The sequence below is a fragment of the Plectropomus leopardus genome, chromosome 2 (assembly GCF_008729295.1).
Source record: "Plectropomus leopardus isolate mb chromosome 2, YSFRI_Pleo_2.0, whole genome shotgun sequence".
Classification (NCBI taxonomy): domain Eukaryota; kingdom Metazoa; phylum Chordata; class Actinopteri; order Perciformes; family Serranidae; genus Plectropomus; species Plectropomus leopardus.
This window is the reverse complement of record NC_056464.1, coordinates 17439914-17455438: the sequence shown is the minus strand read 5'-3', so window position 1 is coordinate 17455438 and position 15525 is coordinate 17439914. Positions and strand designations below refer to the sequence as shown.

The 15525-nt window shown below is 40.9% G+C and overlaps 1 protein-coding gene across 1 annotated transcript in view; it reads left to right on the top strand.

Moving 5' to 3' along the window:
• The window catches only part of LOC121949585 (cadherin-4-like), a 243234-nt gene that overhangs the window by 152953 nt on the left and 74756 nt on the right, over positions 1–15525 (top strand). Inside the window, 2 exon segments of the mRNA XM_042495320.1 lie at positions 1568–1794; positions 12063–12245. Coding sequence (XP_042351254.1) covers positions 1568–1794; positions 12063–12245 — 410 coding nt within the window.

Genomic DNA, 15525 nt, shown 5'->3' with positions numbered 1-15525 from the left:
CACAAGCTGAGGACAGACAATTTCAAACTAGCCGTGGTTTGAATTCACTCCTACATATGTGCACACACAGGCAGGGACACACACACACCCGCGTGCATTCATAAGCAGCGCTTGTCCTTAAGCCTCACTCCTCCAGCTGCACCACAAGAGACCTGTCTAAGTGACAACAATTAGCCTGCTCAGTTCAAGCTAATTGAAGTCATTTGAATAATACATGCCTGCCATCACAATTCATCTGTGGACAATTCAAGCAGGTCTGTGTCATATTGTCACAACCTGATGTTAGACGACCCCCCCGCCTTGATAAATGATCCCCAAAGTAAGGCAATCATTTTACACAGAGCTTATCACTCACATAAGGATTGTTCTCCACTGGGCTGTGTTATTTTAATGAAAATATGGATAGCGATTGCCATCAAAGACAGATGCACGCATTGTCAAAACTGTGTTTACCGTCCGTCCCATTACGCATGCAATTACTCAGGGGCTGAAAACAAGCAGGCTCGTTTGCGTGATGCTAAGCTGCAGTGGCCGAGGAGATCTCATGCTTTATTAGCCCGTTGTTTGGGAGCTGCTTTTGACAGGAAGCTGGGCGATAAATTAAATAAGATGGCTTGATAAAAAGCTTGCTGTGCAGAATTCTTCACGCTGGATTTTTGAAAAATCACGCTGCCATAGCTCATAACAGGGGATCTGTTCCCCTGAGTGATTTATGAAATCAATTTGTCTTGTTATCAGCAGCCAGAGTTTGTGAGATAAAATCAGAGCACATGCATTTCAACTTGGGTGGAGGGGGACTAGGGATGGTGTGTGTGTTAGAACATAATAGACTTGATGAAAACAACAAATCAGTCATTCTCAGCTTTTGTACCATTGCATCATGCTGGGAATCTCGGGATAATGATGCATTGAGTGTTGATTAAATTTGGCAATGGAAAGAAAGAGCTTTCCAAATTGTCGTGTCTGAAGCTGATGATTTCTTCTTGCAAACACCCCCTTTACCCAAACCATGCTTCCATTCTGCTCATACAGACACATAGGCTACATTATTCTGGAAACAGAAATAGCATTTTGTATGTGTGTGTGCAAACATGAGAGTCCTCACAGCTCCCTTTCTTTTGTCTCAGTCAAGCAGAACCCTCCAAATGTCATTCAAGACCGTGCTTCGTGTGCCTGCCAGCAAAGCATGGAGTGCAATCGGCCCAGTCAGCCTAATGTGCTTTAGACCTTCTCTTCATGCTTTCCCTGGAGAAGCTGAGGGAAATGCTGTTTTGACATTGCTTTCCGTCTAGTTTGGGAAAAGAATGATATGAAAAAGAATTAGGTTGCCCCCCGTGTATTCTGCTTCAGAAACAGATAAGCAGTTTGTTTTGCCAAAGACGTCAAAGCAGGGAATCAAAAGTGACAGCAGAAGGGATGAGATATTTCAAGATACGTCTTGATGGATGCAGGTTAATCTTAAACCTGCCAGATGTGTCAAGGATTTGCGAACACCTCGCAGAGTAAATCTCACTGTGCCGCTCTCTAATTCTGTACCTCCCTGTCCTCTTTCTGTCTGTCTCTGCAGTGAAGTTTGAGGATTGCCAGCGCAGCAGAGAGGTGGGCTTTGTCAGTAGCGACCCCAACTTCAGCGTGAGGCCCGATGGGTCGGTGTACGCCGAGCAGGAGCTGGCCAACCTGTCAGAGCCCGTCCAGTTCATGGTGACTGCCCGGGGGCTCCATGACCCGCACATCTGGGAGACCACTGTTAAGCTTGCCCTGGCCGGACATCCTCATCCACTGGCCCTGACAAAGGTAACAAGGGAGAACACACTCAGGAGTACATAAACACAACCGCACCCTAATGTGACTGCTGGAAGGATTTCCTCATGATGACACTGCCAGTTTAATAAGCTTTCACCTAAACAGTTTCATACTGCTATATTTGTTGTTTGGTTGTTTTAGAGTTGGGCTCAGATAGACTGTTTCAGTGTGGATGTGATTCTTGGATCTGTTTAGCCTTGATGCTAACAAATCACAAACTTTTTTTCCCTTGCTTTTTTCTCCGTTGTTAAAAAAACAAAAAACAGATTGAATAAGCCTTTGGTGTTTCCTGCTTAATGTGCTCTGTGCATACTCAGCCGAAGAGAGTTTGTAAGGAAAACATCACCATGTTATGCCAATCAATGCACGACAGTGGACTAGAGCTGCAACTAACAACTACTTTGAAAGTCAAATAATCTATTGATTATAGAATAAATAATCAGCTATTCAGAGAAACACTGGAATTGTGTTTTTTGTTTAGTGATTTATATGATTTAATATAACAAATAAATGGATTGATTGACTAATTTAAGAATAGTTAATGTCTCTTATTTAGCTATCAGCCTTCAAGTTTAGCTTGAGGTTGTTATAAGCATGCTCACTAAAACTAGTCTTTAATTAACTTTCCTGCTGATACAGAGGACTTTTCCACTGAAGTGAAGTCCTGTCATAATGGACCAAACAGGCTTCTAAAGCAAGAAAATATTTTTTGAGATATTAGGGCTGTCACTTTTTTTTTTTTTTAGAAAGTCAAGTTGAAATGAGATCAAACAAACCTATGACTCATTCATTTGAATGCAATCCACATTGGGCGCACACGCAAAGACAGGAGTTGTAGATTTTTCTTTTTAGTTTGCAAAGTATCGATGCAGTGCACTAACCACGGCCACCACCAGTAATGTTAATTGTTTCCATGAATGATTCATTGTTTAAGATTGTGTTATTAGGGCACGTATGAAGGTAAGAGGTAGATTTATGTCATTTTTCTTAAACGTGGTATAAGAAGAATTAAAATCGGGATCGTTTTGTAACATAATCATCTGCTTATGTTACTTTCAGTGCCATTAACACATTAGTCATATTTTCAACTTATGTTACTTGCAAGTGTTGAGAGCTAAACCCAATTATATTTGATAAAAATATTTGCAAAGGATTTAGATTTGATAAGAGGATTTGAAACAGGATTTGGATTCAATAAAATGCTATTAAACCCCCAAATCCTAGGTTGTTTTCTGATTAGATATGCCTCATTGTTGCAGAAAGTGTAAGCAGCTTCCTGACAAAGAACTGATCAGAACCAGTAATGCTGCCTATTAAGAGTCCCTGTTTTAGCATTTATAATAAGAACACTTTTTTCTGTATCTCTGTGACCCTGTATGTACAGACCTTAACACACCATGTAGGCAGGTTTTGTTTTTCTGTCTGTCTCCAAGGAAAGATTTCGTTACAGTGCATACACGACAGTTAAGATGCATTGCTTCTTTGTATGTGACAAGTAGAGACATGGCCCTATTTGCTACCAAGGCCCTAATAACTACCACAGACTGTACACAGGGCCAAATGTATAGCCACTGTTACTGACTTCCACCACCAGGCTGCACTTTGTTGAGCGACAAACCCATTATCATTTTTCCTACACTACTTGTTGAACGCCATTGGGCTTAATGTTCAGTCATGTTTCTAATCATGACAAAAAGCCCAGGACTCATGTAGCTAAAGCAATTGCAGAGTGGGGATTAAAATTCTGCCCACTCCTGGCAGTGCAATAATGGAGACTGGGAAATAATTGACATTGATTGAGCTAATGTTCCACTCTAGTGGAGTCTGCGAGGACCAGGTGATGTAGTTTCACCGTATAATTATGTTCCCCACATCATGGAGCTGGAGAAAGATTCAATAATTGAACAAGAAATAAATGTGTTTTCTCTAATCGCATGGAAATTTGAAAACCAGATTTTATACGTACAGTACAGTATGTATCTCTGCCAGGACAGTGTTTACATGTGTTCTTGTCACTGTTTTCCTCAGAAGCTATAAATAGGTGCAAGTGCAAGACTGCAAGAGTTTAGTTCCAATCTCCTGGTATACCCTGAGGAGAAATAAAAATGAATAACTGTTTCATTAAGAGCATAGTCATTAAAAAATGTAATTATTAGATTACAGTACGTGCTGCAGGATAATGTGAGACAGGAACATGGCTGAAGGAACCAAAAATACACTTTGGTTGGTGTTTAATTTATGTTTTTAATTTATGTGTTGCTTGTTACCTACTATACTGTCCAATTGTGTCATTTCTGGTGGACCTGCATTATTAAAACTGCTTAAAATTAAAGGAATTGAGTATAACATCAAGTGACAACCTCCACAAGGCTGAAAAATCACCCTTTTAAACAGTTTGTACTCACTGACATCTACTTTTTATGACTTGAGTGGGAAGGATGACATTTCTCAGTGATACTTTTTCTGTAGACTTATCTCGTCTGGTGGACTAATTGATTTGTTCCATTTTCAACTCACTGGAGATGAATATTTATTGAAATGCAGCTAGGTCTGTTACTTCATTTGACATGCAATAAGCATTAAGTCCACACAGAGCAGCTGAGTTTGAATCTTTGACCTGCCATCATGTCAAACGGCCCTGCAGACAAGGCTCTGACTCACTGGGCAAGGTTAAGTTGCTCAGTCCATCTGGACTTCCTGTCCCCTGCTGCCTTTCCTGTCTCACTCTTTCAGCTTGACAGTTTGTACAGTTGAGAGGAAAAACACCAACAAAAACACAAAATTACAAAATGTTTAACCCCAAACCACTACACAATGATTTGTAGCGGAGTACTACTTTTAAGTTAAATGCTAAAGTCAGCATGCTGACATGTTCTCTGTGTAAAATTTAATGTTTCCCTTAGCCTAGTTTTAAAAATATATATATTTTTTGTATTAATGATATATATTGACAGTACATCAGAAACTGCTTGGCTAATTCTGACATTTTCTGGGTGCTTTTGAAGATGCTTATTGAGGATGCTGAATCCATTTCTGATATTTTCAGAATGTATGTTTTAAACCAGATGTCTGCATATTCCAACTGCAGCTGGGCTTCCTATTCAGTTTAGACATTTTAGAAAACACATTGAATAAACATAAATATTCGCGGGTAGGAGGCAAGGATCAGGTACTGACGCACCCGTTTGTCCAACTTCTCTATAATAAGTCGATGGACCGTACTCACAGACTCCCTTATGATACATCCATGGCACTGACGGTACTGAGCATAGACTTACAGCCTGACCATGGATGTATAATAGTGAAGGCGGTACTGATGGTGCTGACACATATCACTGACTTGAGATAAGTGGGGAAAGTTTGGACACACTGCGTCACTGACGTCACCAGCTAACATTTACCGCTTACCGCTGTCAAAACTAGCTAGTAGCTAAATGGAATTTAAGTTGGGAAATTGAAATGTCAAAATGGACAGTTTCATTTTCAAACGCCTACGGACAGAAAATGTGTGGATACATTTTCATACACACCTGAGGGACAAGGAGGAGCCGCTTCCTCCACCTGCCGGACAGAGTGAGTTTAAATATATTTAAATTTCTTTAAAATTCTCTCTCTTTCTCTCTAGCGCTTGGTATTGCGTGTGAAAAAGGAGTCAGTACAATCATCTTATAGTAAACATCTCAACTTTCTATAGCCAAAAAAGTTATTGTCTGCCGTCGCCACTGACTACATGTAATTATCTAATGAAATATTCTGCTTCAATCCACATTTATTATAATTTACTCTTTCAAAAACAACATTTCCACTGCAGTAAAAACAAAGAAGGGAGGCACACAATATCACCAATCTGACAGCACCATACATTGCATATATTCAGTAAGAAAGTTGGTCTATTAAAAAAAAAAAGACCAATTTATTTAATCCAGTGAATCACTTATTTTTATTTTGGCTATTTTTTGGCTTTGATTCAAGGATTTCTTTCCCTTATTAGGATGATGATGTCACAAACTGTCATCATCTGTCATCGTTTTTCATGATATCACTGTTAAAACATGATTCGGTATGAGTAAGAACGGCCCTCGACATGTGATATCATGTACATGGCATTACTGATCAAAATCAGTAATGCTATGTTACCTTGAATTTGTGAAGAAAATTTGGATTTTCTTGCATGCTTCCACAGAACAGGAAACATTGATGTATTGATTGATTGGGGACTACATTTATCAACAGCAAAACCATATCAAAATGTGCATTAACAAACTCTCACACATCACGTGCAGTATAATACAAGTCTCATTTATCCAGCAATATGCTCAGTACTTCCCAAAATCAAATTTGTGAATCCTTGTGAAGGAATGGCCCACCTTAATTTGTCTCTGATTGGCTTATCCTGACATTCTTACCCCAACCAATCCCACTCCTCTTACCTAAACCCAACCAACCCAGCCAACAAAGGCAATGAGTGCTAACCAATCATAGCGAGAGTGGGGCAGGTCATTCCTTTGCTGTTTTAGGATTTGCAAGTTTGCTTCTTAAACACATGCATGTTTGTTAAAACCTACTATTTAAATCTGATATGAAAGTGAAACTTATCTTTGCTCTCTCTGGAGCCAGACTCCCCTACTGGTGTTTTTAGTGAGGATGCATATGTCTGCGAAGCATACGACTGAATAAGTGAGACTTGGATTATACTGCATGAGTTGTGAGGGTTTGTAAGTGGATTATTGATATAGTTTTGTTGATGTTAAATATGTTCCCCAATCAATCAATAAATCAATATGTTTGCTGTTTTCTGTGGATGAATGTGAGAAAAACAAAATTGTCTTAACAAATTCAAGGTCATACAGCATGACTACTTCATATACAAATTGTCATTTTGTGGGTGAAGTATATCTTCAAATTCCTGCACACTGTCCTATTACTTTATTATGAAGTAAACATAATTTATAATAATAACAAATAATAGGACAGTGTGCAGGAATTCTCTCTTTTTCTCATCAATGGACAGTTTTCTCCTACGTACCTGTCCACAGGTTTTTGAAGATGTGCATGTTTTTGCACATAGCATCCCTTTCATCACAGTTTGCACCACTAGAGACAACCGCCTCCCCCTTTTTAACTTAAGTTTTTCTTAATGAAGAAAAATAATGAACATGTGGGTTTGAGTTCGGACACTAATAGTAAAAAAAACAATTGTCTTTTACTGTGAGCTGCAGTGAGTTAGAAAGCTAAACTCTCTTGTTTGATATATAGCATCATAAAATAGTGAAGTCAATAAGTCAGTTGACATAAGTGTGAAATTTAGTGCAATGACTTTCCATGATTTCTGAGAACTGAAGCGTTTTCCTTTTTTAGTTTGGGAAACACACAGAGGTGTGTAATTGTTATCTGAGCTCAACTCTTTGTTCTGAAAGTCAATAGTTATTTTAGAAAAGAGGTTATCATAATCACATCACCTAACCGCAACCTACCTCTGTGTTATCAGCACAGCAAAGGAGGATTTAAACAGCTCAGGATATCCTCTTCCTCTCATTGGTAATTAAAAGACACACAGCTCAAACAGCAGCTCATTTTTATGTGGAGACAGATAATGTGTGAAGAGAGGTGTTGTAGTGAAACAAATTGTATGCTTGGTTCATGTCTGCTTGGATGAATTGGTTGCAACACAGAATATATTGTGGCTTTTTACTCTTGCTATGCTTGCTTTGTTGTATTGCACCAGTGAAAGTGCGCTGATTTGCTTTTAATAACTGGCTTAGTTTCTCACTGTGCTGTTTTAGCAGCGGATATTAGCATACTTGGATCGTACTCCGTGATCAACCAGCTCATTTTAATTTTCCGGTGTACAATACCACAGCAATTGAAGTGTAGAGCATCTTTGGCCTGAGAGCCCTCTCTGCTGTGTCTATGTACTCAGGCTATCGCACCTCACACAGGTAGGGCCTCTCGTTGAGTGCTCTCCAACTCGTGCTGATTTCATGGCACGTTGGTTTGCCTTCTCCACCAGCTTAGAGCCCATCAGTTATGCACCACTGGGCTTGGAGTCGACTGGTTGCCGGAGCGGGTTTTAGTGCTTATTTGATTTGCATTTTTACCGCACTCTCCCCAGACAGCCTCACCTGTTCAAGGTAGATTACAGAGAAGGCCGGCAGCAGGGTGGAACGTAGGACCCTGGGGTCCGCTGGTCGTTGACAAGCAACACAGCCAGGGTTGGATGGTTTTGCTGTGTTGCTTTAACTTTGTGATTATAGCCTGATTATGTCGACAATCCACACTGGAAGGCTGCAAGTCTCAAAAGGCAAATAGCAGTGAAGAGAATTTCAATACTTTTTTATTCAAAGTTAGATTTAAATGTTTTTTTTTCGCTTTAGTTTTTGAGCGACGATCTCATGAGAGAACATTCTCCTAACTGAAGACGAGCACTGTGATCTCTTTTTTTTATCACAGCGAACCAGCAAAGGGAAACGCACTAAAGACATAAAAAAATAACATCAAAAGACCTGAATCAAATATTTCCAGAGCCACACTGAACAGAGTGGGAAATGAGCACACAGTCTTATTGTTTTGTTCTGCCTGTTTGTCAGACTGATAACCTCCAGATGTCAGCTCCAGGGCTCGGGGGCTGCAGGCCTAAAGAATGCCCCAGCAATGTGCAGCCTGCCTGGGAGCAGGGAGCTGCCAGCTGGCCCTGGCTGCCTCTGGGTTCCAGGAGCCCCGGGCGCATCAGCGACACACTAACTGTCTTCTTGTCATGTGTTCACACACATGCACACACTGGGACACGCACGGACAAATACATCAGCACATATGTTCATGCATTATTTTTACACATTTTTACGTGTGCACTTGCCTGCATCAAGGCCGGCACACATGATTTCCCATATGTGCACACAGGCATGACTGAACACTCTACACATGCAGTATTCATACACGTACACAGTCAGACAAAAAATTCCCCAAACCCTAATAAGCACTAGCGTCCTGGCAGCCCATGGAGAGCTTTTTCGTGTTTTCCTTTCTTTCCTTTGTAATTCTGGTATTGTCACAATGCCAACAGCCTGTCATCTGCCATGCTGTTTGAAAGTGACAGTCACATGCAGCCACGACGCTGATATCATCCACAAGCAGACTTACAATAAAGGACGCCTCTCTTTCATTGTCTCTCCATGTCTGTCTCTCTGCCTGACCGTCTCCCTTCTTCAGGTCTGTTCTGGCAACATTTCCAAAGGAATGTTGGGGCCCGACCAATCGGATGTTTCAACCTTGTTATCGTCAGGCCTGATGGGCTGCCTACGTCAGTGGGCTGATTGGCGTTTAGACCATCTATTCATTCATTGTGTGTTTCTGCAGACAGCCAGGAAAGGCTGATAAGGACTTTATCATGGTAGCAGCACACAGGACTGAGTGTAAATGAGGAGCGCTGCGGTGGTACCATATATGTTGTAGCCTAACTGTCCATATGCACCAACATAGAGACAGTCCTGATGATTCATCATCATCTGCCACGGAGAGTGTTGTTTATCCTCTGTTTGCATGTTTGTTTTTTTCAAACATGATGTTTGTTTCCCATGTTTGTTTCAAATGAGCATCTGCAAATATACACACACAAACACATTCACAGACAGAGACTAATTCCACCTGCCGTCCGCAGAGAGGGCTGGCAGCACCCTGCCTCCCCCACGCCAGTTGGTACCTGTGAGTGTTTTGGATGAGTGGAGCTGGAACGAGAGTTATCTTATCTGGGAAACACATCTGGTCCTCTCGTTCCTCTTTCTGTCCTCTAACCATCCGCCCGGTCGCTCTACGCTGCACTCCTGCCCTGCTAAACCCTCAGTTGTCCAGAGGTGCGTGCTGAGCGTGCGGTCCAATCCTCTGAGCTGTGAATGTGTGAAGAGTTAAAACAAAAGATGAAAATTATACACTGTGTTTGCTCAGGTGTTAGCTTACCGTCTGTCTCTCTCACAAGCAAAGCAGGTGTATATTGATATGATGAACTACCGGCCTCGTATTTGGCTTGGCAATGTGTTGGCGGTTGCTCGTGTGCACACGTTACCCATGTGCCTGCGTTGTGTGTGTTCCAGGTGGGATGAGCGGGAGGATTTCCACTGTGCTTCAGGTGACAGCGGCACACTGCCATTGTGTGTGTATGTGTGTGTGTGTGTGTGTGTGTGTGTGTGTGTACACAGGGTGCAGTGACAACAATAGGATTAGGTGGATTACAGCAATACAACCATCTTACACAGGAGGACACCATAGAGGATTGGGGGAAAAACACTCAGTCTTTTACACACCCTTCTAACCCTCATTTTACCAGGCAAGATGAGAAAGAGCACAATCTTCTCTCTCCAGCTGTAGCTGGAGGGAGTCATTGAAGGGGGGCTGTATATACACCCATACATTCCTACAAAGGAGTTCCCCATAATACCGTGCTCATGTATGATGTCAAAGGTGCCTCATCATCAAAAACAAAAGGAAGTACACACATCCAGACAAATTAGTTTTGGATTCTGGACTGAGGAGAGCATTGCGTATATAAAGGTGGATGACACGCCCCCACTTACCCCCGCTATGCTGAAGTGAGGTTAAAATATCTGGGATATGAGCGTTGCCATCTTGCGAGGTTGATTTCATTGATAGCCAGCATCTGCGCAGTAGCGGGCAGACACCAGGGGGCGATCGAGATCGAATAACCCTTACTTTGGGGGAGCTGTCATGTCATCCATTTTATATACAGTCTGTGGAGGAGAGCTTCAGTAATCCAATATTATATATATCTCACCCCTTTTCCACACTCATGGGCTGGCTTAATTAGTTTGGTTTGGTGCCGGGTCGGACAATTTGGTACTATGGTAGTATATAGTAGTATGTAGTTTATAATGATGTTACAAAATTATTTCCAGGTCATTTCTGTGGTTTTTTTTTCTAACTTTCTCTTTTTTTCGTTTGGCTTTTCTCTACAGCTCATCATCTAATGTCTCATTGTGGTTTTGTCTGCTTTTACTTTCCTTCATGCAGTATTAAGAGAGCTGTTGTTGTTGAAGAAAACAAGTAACACATTTTTGCTTATTAACACATAAAAACATTTAAAAACATCCCATAGAATCTTTCACAATTAAAGTCTCCCATAATTTTGTTATGTGGAAGCTTTTATTGTGAAACAGCAAAATTAAGAAATGTTGGGTTTTCATCCGCAGTAACTTAGCACACCTCCTATGCAGCTGAAAGTGAACATGAAACGGCAAAATAAAGCACATATCGAAAATTAAAATAGGATGCAAGAGAAAAACTAAACTCTCAGAGAGTTTCAGTTAGAAGTTACATAAGTATTGAGAGCTGAAAACACATAGACTTTACATCTTTCTCTTTGATAACCTGCACAAGGTTGAGTGGAGTCTGGTAACATAACATGTTTCAGGGGTAGAAGGGCGGTTGTTGGGGGTTGGCTGTGGTCGGTGAGACGTCACCGGTACCCACTTGGAGACGGTCAGAGGCCCTTTTGGCTCTACCGCATAGAAGGTCCATCTCTGACGCAGCGTGGGGCAGCTTGGCATGTTAAAACTGACAACAACTACAACAACAGCAACAAAAAATGCAAACTTGGCATGGCATAGTTTGATTCAGTGTGGCCAAAATGCTGATGGAAAAGGCCCAGACTTGTGTGTAGCGAGCGAGTGTTTGCTGCGTGGACAAACTGCAGGGCGGCGTCCTGTTTCTCTCCCCTGCTCCCCTTGTTATTACTCAGGTATTTCATCAATTCCTGTTTTATCTGATGATAGGCTTCTGTCAGGGCAAAGTACCACATTTTCTGTCTTCTGCAGGGACAGCGAGGACAGGTACGGGCAAGAATAATGTTGTCTGCTTGAAGAATCTGTGCAGGGATGCAGACAAAGCACAAGCACAAAAAATCCAGCCATGTAGCCGCAGGGAGGTCTGGCTTTCTTAGCCAATGGCTCAGGCAGGCGGAGTGTGTCTCGCCAAGGGCCCCATGAAATGTGATGCAGCAGCATTCACTAAAATGTTTATTTATATTTCCTTGTATTTGCCGCTCTGTCACTCTTCCCACTCTTCCAAAATGGGCTTATTGTCAGCATGACACCCAGTATTTTAGTTTCAATTTTAGCAGAGGGGAAAACTTGTCATTTCACAGCAGTTTATAGATTCATCTTCCAACCTGTCGTGGCAAAATAGCATTCGTCAAATGATAACAAGTTATTCAGTGCAAGATGTAGCATAATGTGGTACGTTTTTCTTTTCAGGGTGGCATTGAAGAAATGCTGTCAAGAGTGTGGGACTCCCAACCCAGAGTTATCAAGTTCCCCAGGAAACACCAGAGGAGCTCCTCGGCCAATGGGCTGAGGCGACAGAAGAGAGACTGGGTCATCCCGCCTATCAACGTGCCGGAAAACTCCCGAGGACCCTTCCCTCACATGCTTGTCAGAGTGAGTGACAGTTTGTGTAATTTTGGCAAATCACACACATCTTTTCTTGATGTTTGGTGCACCGCAAAACTTGTCTTTGCAGAGAAAAGCTTAGATAGACAGACAACCTATATATATATTGTTTCTAAATACCGACTCAGGTCAGGCAAAAGAGAAGAGTGGGAAATATACAGTAATATCTCTTACAATAACTATGAGGCCAAGAGATTCACAACTGTGGTATTTTCTATCAAGCACGCCCAGCAGGCTTAAAATGCTGCTCTTGTTCCGATTTAAGTCATGATGCCAGGTGGTTTGTCTGCTGTGCCTCTGGGCGCCACAGACAGGCAGACGGGGGTAAAAAAAAAAAAAAAAAAAAATCCCTGCTTGGAAAGCACACAAATACGTACTTCACGCTCGGTCTCAGAAGAATAGATCTGAGGATTACTCAGGAGTATTCTCTCTCAGTGGCGTTCTTACACCTGTTAATATAGCGGGTGAACTGTTTTTCACATCACAGTACATCTGTTTGTAGATTACAGCAGATATAAAATTGATGGAGGATGCTGACATCCATATCGTTCTGAGGCTGGGGAGCCCAAACACTTTTGAAGATTAATATTTGTTTAAAGAATGCTTTTGATTAAAAATTGGAATTTTGCAAAAATCAAAGCAGCAAATAATGTTTCTATTTAATGTTTGCTTGATGGTTGCTAATAATTGTGTACATGTCAGTTTTCCAGTAGAGGCATCAGAATGCATTTCCTTACAGTCATAACATCGCATACAAAGTTTGCACAGCATGAAAAAGCTACAAAAAAATCCTATACTTAAAATAAGAGAAATATAATGCTTTAGATTTAAGTAGGGATGTCAGTTTTGGTTAATTTTCCTTTCAATAGGCTGCCATTTGTCAATGTTTTAAACTAGGAAGCGGAGAATGGCTGTGGTTGCAAGTATTTGCTAATGTCTTTTGAGCGCTAATTAGATAGTGAACACCAGTTAATAGTCATTTTGTTAGTCTGCAAAACACGCGTCAGGCATTTGCATGAGTTTTGAGCTGTAAATCAGCAGTAATTAAGCAGCAGTTAATTAACTATGAATTGATTTTAGGCCCTGACAGTGTGTTTACTCCATTACCAATTAGCACATTTTTTCTGGAGAAAACAATTCCATCCTTGGAAATAAAAATGAATGCTTGAAAAAGTACTTGAAAGTCCTTGAATTTGACTCGCTCCTGTCTGTATGAACCCTGAATACAAGTCTGTCCTTTTAGTCTAGTGCTTCATTACCTCTGTGAGCTTTAGAAGTGCATTTCAAAGCCCTGTCTATTTAAAGGTGGTGAAATTTTAATGTTTTGTAATGTGAACATCTTAATTTTCTTTTATTTTCTGTTGACTTTGCTGACAGACAGGTTGCCAGCTGTGTTAACACGTGGAAACATGCCCACTGCCCAGCCTTCAGTCACCTGGGTGTTGTGGCCGCTCCACACTGCGCACCACCCAGGTTGGGTTGGAGCTAATGTTAGCTAGCTATCAGCAACGCTCATTCAGTGATCAGCGGGCAACAGTGTGCCCACCCTCTGGTCTACCCCTAGATTGCCCCGCTAAGTCAGTGGCTTCATTCTGAGCTGCAAATGCCAACATTAGTTAACATTGTTAACACCTGTGCTGACACTGCTAACACTGGTAACAGACATAACAGTAATAGCATAGTTTATAATGCTAAATGGGTTTTACAGCTCGAAATTGAGCCACTTACTCACCGGAGTGAGCCGAGGGGCAATTGGAGGGTGAGCACAATGTTTCCACATCAGCGCTGTTGGGTCTGTCTTTGGCTGTGCCATTTATAGAACCCGAAGTCGTCATCATCAAACATTCAGACTTTTCCCTCTGAATATTCCAATGATTTATAAAGCTACAAGACACAGGGGAATCGATGAAATAGACTGTTTAACTGTTCATGTTGCTGCTTATCTGTAAGAGTGTTCAGATAAAATGACTGTTTAGTGAAGCACTGAGATTTCCAGAGGCTCAGTGAAGTGAACAAGTTGTCAGCTTAGACGCTGTGAAGCCCGTCCGTCATGTCAGCTACCTGTGCCTGTGAGCCGTGGGAGAGAGCACACCTGTAGTTGGCTCAGAGCTGAAAGGGGGATGTGTTATTATTTCTGCTACTGAACCAGGAAGTAAGACTTGGCATGCAGAACGTAAGTGGCTTGTGCAAAGCATACAACTGGGTATTTCATTGTTTTTGCGTTTATGGCTCACAGTAGCCTGTGTCCGGGTCACAAATAAAGACTCACCGTCGTCTTATTGAGGGACGTCAAATGATCAAACAAGGACAAATGCCAGTGCAGAATAAATTAAAATAATACAGTTGAGTACGCAAGTCATTAAAAGGAACATTTAAAAGAAGCACTTGACAACCATAATTTTAAAAGTAATTCTTCGTAAATCTGACTTACAGTTTAAAAGAATAATGTTGTATTTTTTTTTAAATTTTGGTCTCTTATCTTTTTTAGTTTTTCATTTTTCTACCACACAAAGCGGTGTCGAGAAAAAGGTGTGTATGACTGGTCTGAAGTATGTAACAGTATGAAAAATACAGATTCTGACCACACCTCTTATTTTATTAATACCAATGTGATGGTAACCCTTTGACGTTCTGCTCTACCGTTTGGTAAAGCACATTTTGAGTCATTTTAATGAAAAATGTGTTGAATTTAACTCAATCTGGTTAAGCCGTCTCCACCATTTGGTTCAGATACGTTATGCTAAAAAAATCCACTAGATATTGCAGTGTCTTTAATAGGTCTGCTTTTTCAGTTCACCTGCTACATGAGGTTAGTGACAAAAGTAACACCACACACGAGGGCCCAAACATGTGTGATGGGATTTTCAATAGTAGGCATATTTATTCAGTTTCAGTTCTTACCAAGCAGATTTATGAAACTCTACAAAAAATGAATATCTAAGGGGTCAAGTAATTGTTTCAAAACATGCTCCACCAAACAGTTCATTTATCCTTTTATGGTAAAGGCAGTAAAGCTAAGCTAAAATTGACCATTTGCTAAGAATGATATATTTTGTGTAACCCATTATATGAACAGTATATATGCTAAAATAGTTCTGTAAGTATGTTTTTTTTTAACTGACGCCAGACTCAACCATGAATGAATAAATGTTATTCCATTATGTATTTGATGAAAGAAAATATATCAGTATGATTATTCACCATTTCTGAGATGTATACAAAGTATTGCAGTGGTAAACATTACGAATAAATTTGTGGAAATAATACT